The sequence below is a fragment of the Poecilia formosa genome, unplaced genomic scaffold (assembly GCF_000485575.1).
Source record: "Poecilia formosa unplaced genomic scaffold, Poecilia_formosa-5.1.2 Scaffold183, whole genome shotgun sequence".
In the NCBI taxonomy this organism is placed as follows: domain Eukaryota; kingdom Metazoa; phylum Chordata; class Actinopteri; order Cyprinodontiformes; family Poeciliidae; genus Poecilia; species Poecilia formosa.
Genome location: NW_006800122.1, coordinates 1307739 through 1323616, shown reverse-complemented (window position 1 = coordinate 1323616; position 15878 = coordinate 1307739). Strand labels below are relative to the sequence as shown.

Genomic DNA, 15878 nt, shown 5'->3' with positions numbered 1-15878 from the left:
TGAATTAATTCCTACAACTATTTATCTTTGTCCTGTTTGTTTCAGATAAATAGGCCAGACGACGACTATGCAAAACCACCTCCGATGAACTGCACAATCTAATATTCCATCATGGGAATTTTCTTTAAAAACTTTCTTCAAAAAGCCGTTATACTAAATTTCAGGTTTTCTTTATCGTGGTTGATCAATGCAAGACAATTAATCTGAAAGCTTGTTGAAAGCTGCAGTCTATAACTTGTTGCACGGCATGCTGAAGGCGGGGAATGGGCATTTTAAATTTAAAAACTGAATGGGAAAAAAAACAAAAAAACAACCTACATCACTTAGTTCTATGGTTTTTCGGCAATGTCTCAAAAAAAATTATATTGTACTTCCAATTCAATAACAGTAGAAAAAAAAATCCAGTGGAACTTCACTGCAAAGCGTTGACAGTCTTAACTACAGACATTTTTCAGAGTCCAACTTTCTTCCATTTGATCAGCAAGTGCAGCTCTGCGAGTCAAACCATAACATGCAATGATATTCAATAATTGCTAAAACAATTAACGTGTTCTTCCAAATGAGATGGCAAGCATTCACAAGCAACCCTTTGAAATGAGCCACTCCTGCTGAGTCTCACCTGTGATAAGGTTGCAGCTCTTGAAGGTGAGCGTGAGCTCCTCGGGGTATTTGTATTGAGCATACCAGATTGAGTAGCCCTCTCTGTCAAAGTTCTCCCAGAAGTGAGGAAGCGCTACCGTCATGGTGTCCTCGTTGGAATACTTCCTCTTGAATTCATCCATGACGAATGCGCTGCAAGAAAGACGGACAGAAATTAGGCGAGTCAGTCAGAACTAGAGAACACACTCGGGTATGAATGTATCCAAGATCTAAGCTTAAGTCAAGATGACTTCTCTGGGACAGAGGAACAATCTGCCACTAAACATTTTAAATCTACTGAAGACATTTTTATAGACTGGCTTGTAGTGCATGTTGACCTAAACAGTTTTGGCTCAACAGCCTTAGTCGCTTCGGCCATCGCCATCTTTTCCAAATCCTCTTGTATTTTATTACGCTATTCAAATAAACTTGCCAAACACAAAGGCTTTTGGTGGAAATGTATTCTATAACTAAACTTGACCCAGAGGTTTTTTTTTGTTTTGTTTTGCTTTTTTATGTTTGGTAGATATGGAATATGTTTGCTGGCTGTAACGAACACCACCACATAGCACTCTTATTGTCCATGTTTACAATCAAGCTGAAATTGAGATTAAAGATCATTGTGACCACAGCATGAACCAGCCTTTACCTCACTGATCAGAGTCGACTGGGATGAATATGGTCTTTACTTTATCTCCCCCTGTCAGATTAAGACTTCGTGCCATGACAGGACACTGTCTTGCCCAATGACAGGGGAGGAGCCATTTTTTTCCCCATCTGGATTAATTATTCTTACTTCCATCAACCACTACAACTTCCTTCCAAAGTCCTGACTTCATTTTATACGTTAATCACTGTGATTAAGCCTTCAGTTTGCCATCAGACCTTCCAACTGCGGTGAGCTGTAACAAAATCCCCATTTTACGCGTCAACTGAGGCATTTCTCTGGATATCTACCTCTTTGGCAGGTGTGCGAAGGGGTCCTTGGCTTTGGGTTCGGCAGCCAAAACAGCATCACAGTCGTCCATTTCTTCTTCTGGAGCAGGCTTCTTCTCCTCCTTTTTCTTTTCTTTCTTCTCCTGGGGTTTGGCTGCCTCTTTTCCAGCCTTTTCTTTTTTGGCTGGGGTTTCTTTCTTGGGCTGCATCTCAGCAAACTTCTTGGCTGGAAGAAGAGAAAAATAGCTCCCATGTCCCATTTAAAAAAAAAACAAAATAATTCTTTGGCTGACTGTAGACAAACCTTGAAATGTTTATAGAAATATTAATGCATTTCCCAGAGTGCTTGTGTTTGCAGATGTGTTTGATTTACATGGAGCACAAATCAAAATCTCCAGACAGCTAAACAAATGATGAATTTAACAAATGACATCTCATTGCTTTTTCTGAGGAAACTTCTCTTTGCTAACTCACCATCAAACTGGGCCATCTTTTCACACAGCTTGACTTCTCCGAGAACAGCCTTGAACTGAGGCTGGTTGACGCAGGTGACAAACCAGCGGGTCACGTTGGGATAAGGCTGGCGGAAGGACGGCTCCAACACCTGCAGAGCACACGTAAAATTAAATCGGATCAATCGGGGTGGTAAGAAATGGCAACGACCCCAGTGTGTACTTGTGGAAATCCGTGTATATCAAACCTGCTTGAAGAGCCAAACCATGGAGCAGGCCACAGTAATGTCCGCCAGGCTCACTCTCTCTCCCACAAGGAAAGTGCGGGTGGTCAGGTGCTGGTTCAGCACCGTGAGGACCTTCTTCACATCCTCCTTGGCCTGCTCTGTGGCCTGAACACACGCAGAAGACATTTACTCTGCATGACCACCAGGTTCTATCCCTACCAGGTACCGACAGGCAAGTGGGGCCACTTCTCTGACCGGTTTAGTGTTGAGCTGCGTACCTGCTTGTTGAACTGCATGATTCCTAGAGTGGGGAAGACCCATGCACTGGCTGGAGGGATGATCTCTGAATCAGCAAAGCTCACCCACTGCAGCACCTGGGCAGCAGCCTGAGGAGTGGCGCCGCGCAGGGCATCATTGCTCACTGCAATGACACGGCAAAAACAATCATGTTCAAATTAAACAGGCTCGTGAATTATTTTTAAATATCACTTTGTCCATTTGTGGACTTTCATGTAGGGTTGGTGAAGTTTAAACACACACAACTTGATATAGTGGCAAAGTAAAGCTTGGTGTGGAATAATAAGAGACATCATGATCATAAAAAGTAAAAGTTTCGGTTAATAATATCTACAATGGTCCATTTAATGTCTTCCCAATATTGCGGAGCCACATTTGTCGTATTTCTTCCTTTGCTCTACTTTAGTTGAAAAGTGTTTCAAATTTTATTAATAGAAATACTTAAGCGATTCCTTTTGCAATGTTTCAGTGCAACGTCGCATAACAATATTTGAATCCAAGTTTAAAGCTACTTACAGTAGTGAGCAATGGCATTACTCTCAAACAGACAGAAGCCGTCATCACCCTGGTAGGCGGGTACCTAAAGATAGAGACAGAATTTATATTTGAAAATTAAATGGTTTTGAACAACATGTTATACATCACAACTGCAGTCAAGATTAGTACAGCTGCCTTGCCTTTATGGAGACGGCATGTCCCATCCAATTTCAATGATTTAATCAGCAAAAGTATGGCCCATGCAGTTAATGAAATGTCAAGAAGACACTGCGTGTGACATGTTTAAACACCAGAGGTCACGCTGACATAAAAGATGAAAAGGCATCAGCCCAATTCTTTCTACTAACCGGTTTTACTCACCTTGCCTAAAGGGAAGTTGCTGATGAAAGCAGGGGAACGGTTCGTCTGCCCAAAGGTGAAGGCAGGAGGGTTGCTGGCCACCTTGAGGCGAGCGCCGCTGTACTGGGCAGCAATCTGGGCCTTGAATGCCCTCCAGTTGTCTGGGTATGTGTACAGAGTCTAATAAAAAAAAAAGAGATGGGGGGATACAGGAACATTTATACACAGTATTTAAAAGAAACATTTACTTAAGTAATCCATTAACATTTATTTCTTCTAAGAAATAATTTAGCTTTGTAGCATTTTCATTGAAAATATATTGTTGGGTGCTTTAGCATTTAAAATTCACTGATTAGAAGCCTTAGCAAACAGGCTCACAGTGTCAACCAAAAAACCAGGTGGTGAGCAGAAACCAAGCCATTGGTGCCTTCATTCAATGAATGAAGGAATCCACTCTGTGAGCTCGTCATTTATTTAAAGATGACAATGCAAAGACACCGCAGTTCAGACAGAAAACAGATTCTTATGGTGCTAAAATGAAAACCGGCAGCGAGTGTATTAAAAACTATAGATCAACTACCCTTGTTCAAGCGGCTCATAGCATAATTTAAACGTTATCTACCAATACATTCCCGCATAAAAGCTAATCTACCAGTTTAAAAAATTCACAAGCCAAACATAGCACTGAGTACACAGAGTTTCTCTACTAGAATTAAAGAAATCACCTGGAAACCCAAAAACGCGATTCAAGTGATCTCGAGCAGTTAAGGTAACGTGGCATAACCCAGGGCCAGCACTTCCAATGCTTCGTTGGGGTAGCAAAAGCTAGCCACATTCAGAAAACTGTATTAAATTCTTCGGAAATAAAACACTTATCATCAAGCAAACAGCGGCGTAACGTTGTTAACTTAAAAACGTGCGCTGTAAACGCGACGATGGCTCTGATTTTGGTCTGATTGTGACAGTGAATTTTAAAGCAAGCTCCATTGCTAATAGCTCTCCATCTTACTCACCCCTGCCGCCATCTTCAGGACGAGAGAAAGAAAGAACGCCGGCGCGTTCCACCCACGTATTTACGGCCACGAGACGTGCGCGCCCCTGAAAATTCCGCGTTCACACGTCGAGCCACATGTCACAGCATTGAGAATTGCTATCTTTAAAGTTTGCCACGTTTACAAACGTATCTTAACATGCGATAACTACATCAAAATAGTTATTTTCAAAAGAGCTAACATAGTGAGATGCAGACAATTAAACAAAGATATAAGAATGAATAAAATACTTTATTACAGTCCACATACAAAAAAAAAACAAAATAAAACAATTTCTACATGAACTAATTGTTTCCTGTGGGCCACTCTAACATTAATCGGCAAGATGTGTTAATCTTAACAGCAGTATTTACTTGAGATCTTATATGAGTTATAATACACAGCAAATGTAGGATGCAAAGAACAACTGATTGGTGACAGCTGTTGAAGCACCTTATACATACAAGAGTAAAAATAAGTATATACAAAAGAAGATTGATGCAGAAAAATCCCCATGACACGCCACTCTGAAGCTGTAATCAGCTCACAAGACCTGAGAAGGAAGTAAAAATGTTACCTTACCGTCTAAATGCAAAGAAAAAACATTTCAAATGCACGTTTTTTAAAATAATGATTTGAAAACCAAATTAGCTTGAAAAATTCTGCATATGCAAAATAAGACATGTTTAATTCAAATGCAATCATTATGTGCACACTAATGAGCACATCAACAATTGGTCTGATCAAAACACTCACCCAGATAGTCATCCATGAGAGATCCAATTGCGAACTGAAAAACAAATGTATTTTTAAGCATCAGTTAGACTGAAGCAGGACCGCATGACATTTATTGTCTAATGACAATGATGGGTAATGACGTGGAGGCAGCTGAGCAGCTTGGCAAAATAAAACTTTCATTGGCTGTCCAGAATAACAACCAAATCACTTTGGTAAGAACATGAGCTATATGCAAATTTCTGAACAGAGGCTGATCTAATATTTCCCCTCATTCAACCTAAATAGGCCTTTAACAAACTTCTTGCGCAGAATATGAACCATATGGATGCACAATAAATTGACCTTGAGCTACAGCAGCCAAACAGAGATGTAAAAATTAAAAGCCAAAGAATACATGGATAAATTGTTTATACAAATGTTACTTTATCATGAAATAAAAAGGTAAAGTTCTCAAATCCAACCACAGTTTCATAAAAAAAAAAAAAAACACTTACAATGTCATTCTTGTCAACCCTTGTGCCCACAATCTTCAGCCGGATCTCATCATCTTGCTGAATTACAATGTCCTTTGAAAGAAGAGATTATAGTGGCTGTGTCAAACAACAAAATAACACTGGATATTTGAAAAGAGAATTATCTTTTTTCCACTTAATTTTATTACTTTTTATGTAATTCCTATAAATAAATAAAAAAGCAAGAAAATATTTTTTTTTAATAATGGCAGGGATTCAGAAAAAACAATAAAATTTAAAAATATCCCCACCTCATCAACAGTCTTATAGCAAGGGGGATTAGAATTGGGGTCAAACTCCATTTCCGAAGGAATGGACTGCAAAAGATGAATTTATGTTACATACATACCTGTTCCGAACAATACAAACTCTAAATTAGCATGTAAAGCAATAAATTAAGTAGACCAGGCTAAAACTGACTTACATGGCGAGAGATGAAGCAAGACATGGGACCAATTTCTGTGAATAGCCCAACCTGCAATGAACAAAAACACTTGTCATTTAAAGGGAGGCTAATAACAGTAAACAACAAAAGTAGCGATGGAGAAGTAGCAATAACATCTGACATTGACTTAGAACCTCATCTTACAGATAAAAATAATTACCAACTTTATAAATATAACCAAGACTATTGTTTATGACCGGTTTTATTAGCAAATAGAACAAAAAGGGGATTTAAAGTTCTCACTGATATTTCGGTGGGAATCACTGTTTTGAGATACTTGGTACGGTTTAAGAGTTCAAACTGTCTCTACAAGCTACAATAAGAAACTTTTCAGTGGTTTCTGTGTGGTTGCAGTCAGACATTAAAGGGCATTTCCTTCTAAAATAGCTTCAATCTGTTGCTTCATATATGCACAGCATCTCAAGTTCAAATTTGTCCCAAAGATTTCAGTCAAAGGCATGTGGGTTCTTAGAATAAAGAATAAACTATACATGTCCTGCCAAGCATCACTTGACATCATAGAGACAAACCTAACAAAAATATAATGATTATGAATCACAAAATGTTCCAAAAATAAATTGCTACAGGTACAGAGTAATGAATTTTCCACTTGGAAAAAAGTCCAACATTAACAAATGAAATATGTTATGGCTTTATGGTGGTTAATTATCCAACTATTATTTTTGTGCCATCTGAATGAGGTTGATCTTTTGTTTTTCTGTTTTTTCTCCTCTAATTTTTGAATTATTGACTCGCATATATTATATTTTTGCCCAACTCCTACTGTATCATATTTATTTAATATTTTAACTAAAAACAATAAAATCAGGACATAAACCTACACTAAACCTCACCTTGTTAACCTGAGTAACCACAGCATCCACTACTTCTCCCTTGAACGGACGGAAGACAATGGCCTTGTACTTCACCGGATAGAGAACAAAGCCTCTGCTTGGCTGGATTACACCTGCCCCGATGTTGTCAATAGTGGTGACTGCAATGACAAAGCCATACCTGGAAAACACAACGAGAAAAAACAACAACACATGTACAGCTTGTAAATGCAATCAGGGCTATCACATCTTATCAATATTATCAACATTATTTCAGTCAGCAACATAATACATCAATCGTCTATATTTGCTAATGTGTCTGCACTATGTAGTCAGACAATGTGTATGCCATGTCTTACATTGAATAAATATTTTAGGAAAGATTTAGACCCACATTTGTTGAGTAATTTTGTGCCTGTGTGTGTTAATATGGAGACTTGCAGTTGATTAAAAAAAACTTACATTAAACTTGTTTCAATGGAATTAACTGTGGATAACATTAATATCCAAATTAATATCATTTAACTAGACAAGCATATAAACAACACATACAGTGAACAAATGCAAGTCATTTGTACATTAGAAGGAAATGTTAAGTTTCCATTAGAGTAGTAGAAGAGTAGTTTTCTTGAGTTCTACTAATGACAATGATTGAATAATTTAATATTTATACTTGTTTATTTCTAAATACATAAATATAATAATGATCTTTAGTCACTTATCTTTCAGGAGATAGCACTTTTTACACATAATTCATATCATAAAGTGATTTGTTTACATTTGATTTTGAGATAAGCAATAAATGACCGTAAAAAGTTCAAAAATTGTTAGTGAATTAGAAACTGTATCGACAGATTATCCATAATAAAACTCATAAGGAAAAATACGCTACTACTTAGTAAAATACCTAAATTCAAAAACAAACAGACACATAATCTTATTTTACATTAAATCGACCAACACAAAGCTACACATGAATGCAGGATAATAGCCAGAGATACTTTAATAAAATTAGGCGGTAAAATGTTACGGACAGATCTGAATTCACTCACTTGCCAGTACATGTTCCCTCTACTTCAGTAAAAAGTTTCTGCTTCACGGTGTTCAGCAGGTTGGGCCCAAAATACCTCGGGTGTAGTAAGATTTCATGTTCCAAAGAAATCTGTAAACACCAATAAAAACGTGTGACGAGAAGGATGCAACCGTCATGACCACGTTCGTAAAACGATGCAAAACAAACCACTAATCAACCAGTCCAAAATACACCAGAATAATAACATAGACGTACTTACATGGTAAAACATGTCTATATTAATGTCTGCCTTTAATAATACTTTTAATTGGCCGAACCGCTTATCCTTAACAGTACTGAATGGAGTCGAAAATCGCTACAGTAAAGCCACTTCCGGGTCAATGACAAAAGAGTCATGAGCGCCGTAGTAATAATGTCAGTTCTGGCCATAGACTGCCACCTGGCGGTGAGAATGAATTAGTGCAAGAGCAAAACAGCAGGCGTGACTCAGTGCGATGCGTTGATTGGTTGGTATGACTTGACTCACAAGATCTGATATAGAAACGAAGCAAAAACAACGCATTTAGAAAAAAGGTACAGTTATTTTTCACCGCCATTGCGACAGATGTTCTGTATAACATTATCCTTAACCCACACTGAGACATAAGACATAAGTTTAAGCTGGACTTCCTTTTAACCAAAGTGATTTTCTACTTAAAAAGAAGTAATAACCCACCTAGTCATCTTTTCAGCTGACCGACATGGCGAGGAACATCTTCTCGAAGTTATTTCGTGTTCCTACGTCCACGCAGCTTGTAAGTAGTTGAATACATTTTTGACTCTTGAGTGGTTTTGCTGAGCTGCCTCTCTCCACGCAGGCCTGCCTCCGAACGGGAAGCTTGTTGCGGGAAAAGGCTGCTGCTGTTACGGTTCCAGGCAGCAGATGGTCCAGCAGTAACTCTCCTCCGGAAAATATCAGCCGCTATCCTATTCCCTACAAGAAGGACTTGCCTTATGATATAGTGGAGCTAATGGAAGAAGTGGAGTCGAAGGTAAATAAGTAAAAGTATTGTTAGGCGTTTAACTTCCATTTGACTTTTTAACCTTTTACATTATTTTTGCAGGGAGGCTTTTTACCCAATGTCTTCAAAGTACTCTCTCACAGGCCAGCAGAGTTCAGAGCTTTCTTCGCATACTACAATGAATTGATGAACAAGGAAACAGGTTGATGTTTGTTTTCTACATGAGGAGTGGTTATATTTAATTTGAATTCAACAAGTAACCCCCACTTTTGCCTGCTAGGATTTTTATGTCATGCATCTAAAAAAAAAATAAATAAATAAAAGTAGAGCATAAATATGAAGTAAAAGAAAAAATCTGTTAAGGGTGGCATCACTATGTGTTCAGCCCCTTTTAATCAGAGCGGCCGAACACATACTGATGTGTCCGGACAAAGTACACACCAGTATGTGTAAAATACACATCATTATGGGGCCAGACAAAGTATAGAGCACCCACATACTTTGTCAAGGTACTGTAGGAAAGATGGAAATGTCACAAAATGGGAATTGGTGAACATTAAGGTGAGCTTGAGCAGCAATTTCCTGTTTTGTTTGTAATTTGCATATAAGCTCTGGACATCATAGCCATTTGAAAACGCAACTTGGAAATGGTGTCTTACTACACCATGCAATCCTGTTATTTTTGGTCAGATCACAGAATGTTGTGCAAGAAACCAACAACATAATATCTTGCATAAAATGGGGAGGGAATTGGGGTCATAGAATCAATGGCATCAAGTCTTGTTTTTCTCAAAGTCTCTTCATTTTACAAGTTATATTGTTACTTGTAAGCCTTAGCTGGGGTTACAGTGTGTTCACAGTAGTGAACCCTGCATAGCTCCAGATGATGCCTGATTGTTTGTTTATTCACATACATTTTGTCCCTGTTTTTCCCCTTTTTCCAGGCAGGTTAACCAAGGCTGACCGTGAGCTAATCGTGGTTGCCACCAGCAGTCATAACAAGTGTCTTTACTGTGTGGTGTCCCATAGTGCTCTGCACCGCATCTACTCGAAGAGCCCTACTCTTTCTGATCAGGTATCATCATTTTTGTGCTGTACTTTATGAAAGTATAGTTACAAAAGGCAGGAGTTAGATTTGAATTCAACCACACCATTTGTCATTATCTCATGTGGAAAGATAAAAATCTCTGTTTTTTGGTTTAAATTTTCATTAACTTTTTTGTTGGGATTGAATGAAACAAGGATTTCTCCACTGATAATATATTTCCAGAAGAAAGATTTACAACCCTAGAAGGTATAACATTAAAAACTGGATCAGGAGTCAAGGACAAAAAGTCAAGGAAATTACTGAAATCTGCCAGTGACTCAAGAACTTAGCAACTATGCAGAGCTCTAAAAATATTGATATACTTGACTTTTCCCCATCTTGTCATGTCACAATAGTAGTATTTTATTGTAATTCGGATACATTAACAAAGTAGTAAGTAATTGTGATGCATGGTTTTCAAAGATTTGTTTAAACTAAAATCTGTGTAAATACACTACATCCACATTTTTTAAATTAATAAAAAATGCAAGTCATTTATCTGTTTCTGTCCCCTTCATTATTATGTTATACTATGTTGGTCTACCAACCAACAAATTTTCTCTTTGTTACTTGAGAAGATCTGAACAGTTTCTACATTAATTTGTAGTTTTGGAAAACATTAAAATAAATAAATAAGTTTTTTCTCCCATTTCAGGTGGTTGCTAACTACAAACTTGCAGAACTCACACCTCGGGAGCATGCCATGCTGGAGTTTGCGATGGCCGTGTGTCGCTGTGACACCATCACAGAGAAGCACTTTCAGCCTTTGGAGGAAGTCGGCTTCGACCGCGAGGATGCCTGGGATATTGCAGCCATCGCTGCTTTCTTTGCCATGTCCAACCGACTTTCCCATTTTACAGACACGAGGCCCAACCAGGAGTTTTTTAACATGGGCCGTGTTCCCCGGGACAAGAGCAAGAGCAAGGCAGAAGATAACTAGCGGAGAAGGAAAGCTGTGTTACGTGCAAGTCTTTTCTAAAGCAAAACTTATGTGTGATCCAACACATTCATAACACAGCCAGAAATCCCTCAGATCTATTTCTGGTTTCTTGTCTCTCGCCTGTTTTTTGTTAGGTGTTGTGAAAGGAGAGAAACTACCTAATGTGAAGACAACATGAGAAGAGTTAAATGAATGTTGACTTTGAATTATTATTGATTGGATGTAAATTTTTAATGTCTGTAAAAAAAACAAAAAACTTTATCTGCAATGGGTTTTCATGAAATAACAGTTTCATAAGGTAGTTCCATGTGTGAAGATTAAGCACAAAAAAGAAAGAGGGTAATCAGAAATGTCCTGCATATGTGAATTTTATTTACCTCTTAAACTTTTCAGCACTAAGAAGACAAAGAAGCACAAATATAAGGTAATGTGTGATTCATGTTGTTGGGAGAGTTTTTTTTATATATCACGTAAATTTAAATATTTTTCTTATGTTTGCTTGTAGCGGTTATGTTCTTTTAAATTAGGAGTTTTCATTGCTTTATTTTACTATAGAGGTTTTGTTTGCACATGATTAGAATATCAGAATAAAAGACAGAGGTCTGTTGCCAATTAATTGTATCTCTATGTTTAAAGTCTGGGGTGCAAAATGGCTCTTAAAGCTCTGAATCTCATTTTAGTTATTTTTTTTATTATTCAGAACTAGAAAACACTTTTATTGAATACACTACCTGTTTTTTCACTATTTGTCACTTGACCAAAAAAAGTACAAAAACGTTACTGTTGTTCATAACTGCTTACAGCTTCTCTTTTGATTTTTCTTTCTTCTTTTTTTTTGTAATGAACTGAAAACCAGCCTTGATACGAAAATATAGAAAATTAGTTTCAGTTCTCTGTACCTGTAAAAAAAATTGTTAAAAGTTGGACCTTTTTCTCCACAGAATGCACAGCTGCAATCGTGTTATGTAGCTTGTCCCCTCCAGAGGGCAGTACATTCCTGCACATATTAGGATGTGTCGCTAAAACGTGAATGTGTTAATATATTTAAATAGAACCATTAATGAAAGGCAGTGTAACATACCATTACAAAATGACAAGAAAGCGCTTTCTGTCTTTTATTCCTGATCTTGGTTCTGTGTTACATTTTCCTCTCAAATCTTTAAAAATCTTGCAAGACTCAGGCCATTAGCAGAGAATTTACCTCATCGCTTGAGATGAATATTAGTTTGTGAATATGTAGGGACTAGAAGGGATCTCTTGAGAATAACTGCAATCATTCCACAAAATCACACATTATGAATATTTTCTAACCAATCTGAATGTCATTCCGAGTTTAAAACTAATCTCAGTTACTTGCTTTTCCACATAGACAGGATGATATATATATATCCCTTAAATTTATTTAAATATTTCACAAACAACTCTCTTCTTGTTCGGCTGACCTGTACTCGTCTTGACGTCTCAACGCATTACGGATGCTAATTAGGCATCAGTCACTCACAACCTCCACGTCTCCTCACACTGCAAAAACAAGACAACAGGCTCCTGGAGAGCGGCTGATGACCTGCAGCTGTTCTGCATCTCTCTCGTAACTCTGCATAGAATGGAATATGCAAATTACTTACATTAATAAAGAAATCAATGAGGTTTTATATCCATGCTTACCTGAGAAGTGGAGGCAGGGGGGAGATGCTGTGTCGTTACTCTCCTCGGGGTATTAAAACAAGTCATGACACATGCAACTAATGGTGCGTGACAAAGAGCAGAAAGATGGAGCCAGAGCGAGAAATGATACACCCGCTATAAAATCTAGTTTCCTTATCAGATGATTTCTAATTAGAGTGGCTGTGTTGGTCCATGTTTCAGGCATGAAGAAACCACAAAAACGTGTAGATTTAAATACAACATGGCAAACCTTTAGTCTCACATACGGAGGACAGACTAGCCAAGAAGGTGATGGAATAATATGTGCAGTTACTATAATGTGTCAAAATGCAATCAATTAGATTTCCCTGTTACAATACATGAAGCTTGTACAGTTATGCGACTTGACGACATCGATGGATCACGATTTGAACTTGCAATGTCCTTTTTATTAGAAAAATCTTTAAAATTTGATCAGAAGCACTTAAAAATGTGTGATCTTTATGCACAGAGAGGAAGACAGATAGTGTCTCAGAGCATCTTCCTCTACGGTACATCAGAGGAGACCCTCGCAGCTTGGAGAGAGGCGTCCTGTGGGTGTTCATGAAAACATTTTTGCTTTCATTTAGCACAACTGTGAATCCTGTCAGACAAGTCATTTATATTTTACACACTCAGAGGAGACAGGAGGGATGTCCAAATAAAATAAAAAAAATTTAAAAAAGTACTAAAATTTAATAGAAATAAACATTTCCCTAGAAGGGGGGAAAGTCTTGTTCATGTTGCTAGAATTTTCTGGTGTCCTTGAAGGCAGGGAGATTCCTTGAAATATAAAGTCATTGACTGGTGCAAATCTGTGCTCCATATCTCCAAAGGTGCATGGGATTACTGGTGGAGTGTGTGCAGCGATAAGATACCATGCCAACAAAAAATAATATTTATGCACAGCCTTACTGCAGCAGGACCAAATTATGTTCATATCATGGGAAACATCCAAAACAATGGCATTAAGGTGCCAAGAAGGTGACATGATTGCCTTTATGCAGCAATAGTCTTACAGTGGTGTATTTACTAACAGTGTATATTTGTTCATTAATGTGGAATAAATAAAATTAAATATATCTGTGAAAGTTGGTAGGGAAGGTGAGGTACCATAATATACTAGATTTATAAAACAGGCACATATTTTCTGGCTGTGCATGAATTTTGAGCTGTGTATCCTTTTACTGCTTTAAAATGACTTGTCAAAGGTTACAGCTTGGGTATCCTTTGTTTGCATTAGATGACACGCAGCCAGACTGTGAATGTCCTGTTAAAGACAGTGATGGACATCTAAGCTGATGAACCATATGCCAAATATCAGTAGAAATGCGGGGAAAAAAACATAAGCTCTTTAAGAAGGAGTGAGGTTCAGATAAATTGTAGCAAATTACTGTCAGTTTTGCACTAGTTTATTTTACTGTGCAACTGTGTCAGGCATGCGGTTCGTTCAGAGCATCAGGGCGAAGACCGACTACACCTGCAACATAAATATCAGGATGATTGTGTGATGTGACAGGTTAAAATGACTCCTCTATGGCTAGCGTTCACAAAACAGCTCCTTATGGCTGTACCTCCCAGGGATAAGTTGAAATGTTTCAGATTAGACTGTTTCAAACTCATAATCCAAATGGATTTTTACTCAGATTACTTTGTGTTTGGGGATTATGCACCAGGCTTTGCCATGTGTCGACTGGGTGAAGAGAGATTGCTGCTCACAGAGTTTCTGTTAGCACAATTTTAGCTGGTTTCCCTGATGGGAACTAAACTGCTGATTAGTGTAAACAGTTTGTGTTTGACCTGAAGCTTTTTCTTTGAGCACACCAAAAATGCGCCATCCTTGCCCGTTTTCACAGCCTCCAGGCGTCTGAAACACATTCTGAGCGTTTTCTTTTAAATCTGCTTTCTGTGGGGTTGTCCTTGAAACTTGGCAAGACAGTCACTTGGCAGCTGAGCTCATTTGTTTGGGTGTGACTCGAATGTGAACGTAAATATTAGCCGTTATATTTTCGAAAGGGGACTCACATTGTCTCACACGTAAAACTTTCAAACTGCAGACGGAGCTGTGTAAAGAATTATCTGCACTGTCAGGACAGCCAGAAGGCGAACAGAAGGAGAAAAGATTGACAAATTGCGAGGATTATTTTCAACCTAAGCCAGCGCTGAGCTCTCTCATTTTGAAGTTCATTCATACAGGCTGCTTCATTTTCAACCCAAAAAATTAATCACAGCTTACTACAATAACAAAAGTGACATGAAATTAATAATTTGATAGCTTTAATGCTCAGAGTACTTGTTTCTCAAATCTTACAGTAAAATTTGGTTTGCAACAGCTCCATAACTTTGAACCAAGAGAGAATCACGACAATGGTTCATTGAACCCATAATATTCAGTGTTCTATATTGATGTCACTTGGCCAGCATCCATTACTTTATGATCACAAAATAGTAAAGAGTATATTAAAGATCTGATGTCACAAGTTCACAATATCATATGTAGTCCCATGAAAAAAAATATTTGTCACCTTGATGTTTCAGAATCATAAGATGCATTTTAAAGCAAGAAAAGATAGGACAAAAAACAGAAAAAGGAGTTGACCAGATTTAATTTAATTAGTCACCCTGGGAAATATATCATCACTGCAAGAGAGCTTGTTTCAAAGTTTACATTAGATAAATCAGGAGTGCACTAGAAGGTTAACTGAAGGTAATTATTCATGACAGTGATTATATTTTTTAAACAAGGAAGGGACGTTTTTGGATCAGTAACAATTTCACCCCAAAACTAGTCATTTTTATGATCGATGACTTTAAAAACAGGGCAATGATCAGTTTTATAATGATTGAACACAGCATTAATATTTCAGACAGCCAGAATACAAAAACAATATCTCCCTTTCTACCGAACTGCGTAAAAGTGGTGGAATATATGAAGCAGAATGTGAAGAGTCAGCTTCTGGAGTTAATGTCCCAAAAAAGGATATAAGAGACCGCAAAAATGTTCAAACTGAACTGCTAGATGAATCACTTTGATCCACAACATAAAGATCGTGAATCAATTGTATTTTTCTGCTAACTAAACCGTATGCAGGAAATTGTGAAAAGATGAGATTTAACCTGCAGTTTAATCAAAGAGTTTAGCAACAGTTTTTTTTTATTTACATGGATGTAAGGTTGAATTTTCCTT

The 15878-nt window shown here is 37.7% G+C and overlaps 3 protein-coding genes and 1 long non-coding RNA gene across 4 annotated transcripts in view; 2 read left to right on the top strand and 2 right to left on the bottom strand.

Annotated features, from left to right (window-relative positions):
- Nucleotides 1-310, top strand: part of LOC107837860 (uncharacterized) — a 2199-nt gene extending 1889 nt beyond the window's left edge. The window contains exon 2 of the long non-coding RNA XR_001663908.1: nucleotides 165-310. This is a non-coding gene — a long non-coding RNA (uncharacterized LOC107837860). The remainder of the gene's footprint in view (nucleotides 1-164) is intronic.
- Nucleotides 311-560: 250 nt separating this feature from the next.
- eef1g (eukaryotic translation elongation factor 1 gamma) lies at nucleotides 561-4499 on the bottom strand. The gene is made up of 8 exons (XM_016678475.1): nucleotides 4402-4499; nucleotides 3410-3568; nucleotides 3068-3131; nucleotides 2533-2675; nucleotides 2276-2419; nucleotides 2050-2179; nucleotides 1597-1801; nucleotides 561-792 (listed from the first exon to the last, which is right to left on the bottom strand). Exons 1-8 carry the CDS (start codon nucleotides 4411-4413, stop codon nucleotides 576-578), a joined length of 1074 nt encoding a protein of 357 aa, XP_016533961.1. The 5' UTR covers nucleotides 4414-4499; the 3' UTR covers nucleotides 561-575.
- A 153-nt stretch (nucleotides 4500-4652) lies between these two features.
- polr2g (RNA polymerase II subunit G) lies at nucleotides 4653-8333 on the bottom strand. The gene is made up of 8 exons (XM_007565886.2): nucleotides 8240-8333; nucleotides 8000-8109; nucleotides 6969-7128; nucleotides 6094-6144; nucleotides 5921-5986; nucleotides 5652-5723; nucleotides 5176-5209; nucleotides 4653-4972 (listed from the first exon to the last, which is right to left on the bottom strand). Exons 1-8 carry the CDS (start codon nucleotides 8249-8251, stop codon nucleotides 4959-4961), a joined length of 519 nt encoding a protein of 172 aa, XP_007565948.1. The 5' UTR covers nucleotides 8252-8333; the 3' UTR covers nucleotides 4653-4958.
- Nucleotides 8334-8459: 126 nt separating this feature from the next.
- On the top strand, nucleotides 8460-11620 carry LOC103147506 (uncharacterized). Its single transcript, XM_007565888.2, has 6 exons — nucleotides 8460-8553; nucleotides 8712-8774; nucleotides 8838-9011; nucleotides 9084-9183; nucleotides 9926-10056; nucleotides 10724-11620. The coding sequence occupies exons 2-6, from the start codon at nucleotides 8721-8723 to the stop codon at nucleotides 11006-11008; spliced, it is 744 nt and encodes a 247-aa protein (XP_007565950.1). The 5' UTR covers nucleotides 8460-8553; nucleotides 8712-8720; the 3' UTR covers nucleotides 11009-11620.
- Nucleotides 11621-15878: the final 4258 nt, after the last annotated feature.

What these genes read in the sequence shown, in the direction of transcription:
- eef1g (XM_016678475.1), bottom strand. An exon ending in TGGTTTGGCTCTTCAAGCAG is followed by an intron (nt 2,180 to 2,275) that starts GTTTGATATACA and finishes TGTGCTCTGCAG; the next exon opens with GTGTTGGAGCCGTCCTTCCG. An exon ending in AAAGATGGCCCAGTTTGATG is followed by an intron (nt 1,802 to 2,049) that starts GTGAGTTAGCAA and finishes CTCTTCTTCCAG; the next exon opens with CCAAGAAGTTTGCTGAGATG.
- polr2g (XM_007565886.2), bottom strand. An exon ending in TGGTTACTCAGGTTAACAAG is followed by an intron (nt 6,145 to 6,968) that starts GTGAGGTTTAGT and finishes TGTTCATTGCAG; the next exon opens with GTTGGGCTATTCACAGAAAT. An exon ending in CTTGCTTCATCTCTCGCCAT is followed by an intron (nt 5,987 to 6,093) that starts GTAAGTCAGTTT and finishes CATCTTTTGCAG; the next exon opens with TCCATTCCTTCGGAAATGGA.
- LOC103147506 (XM_007565888.2), top strand. Translation starts at nt 8,721, where the DNA reads ATGGCGAGGAACATCTTCTCGAAGTTATTTCGTGTTCCTACGTCCACG. An exon ending in TTCCTACGTCCACGCAGCTT is followed by an intron (nt 8,775 to 8,837) that starts GTAAGTAGTTGA and finishes CTCTCCACGCAG; the next exon opens with GCCTGCCTCCGAACGGGAAG. An exon ending in GCCCTACTCTTTCTGATCAG is followed by an intron (nt 10,057 to 10,723) that starts GTATCATCATTT and finishes CTCCCATTTCAG; the next exon opens with GTGGTTGCTAACTACAAACT.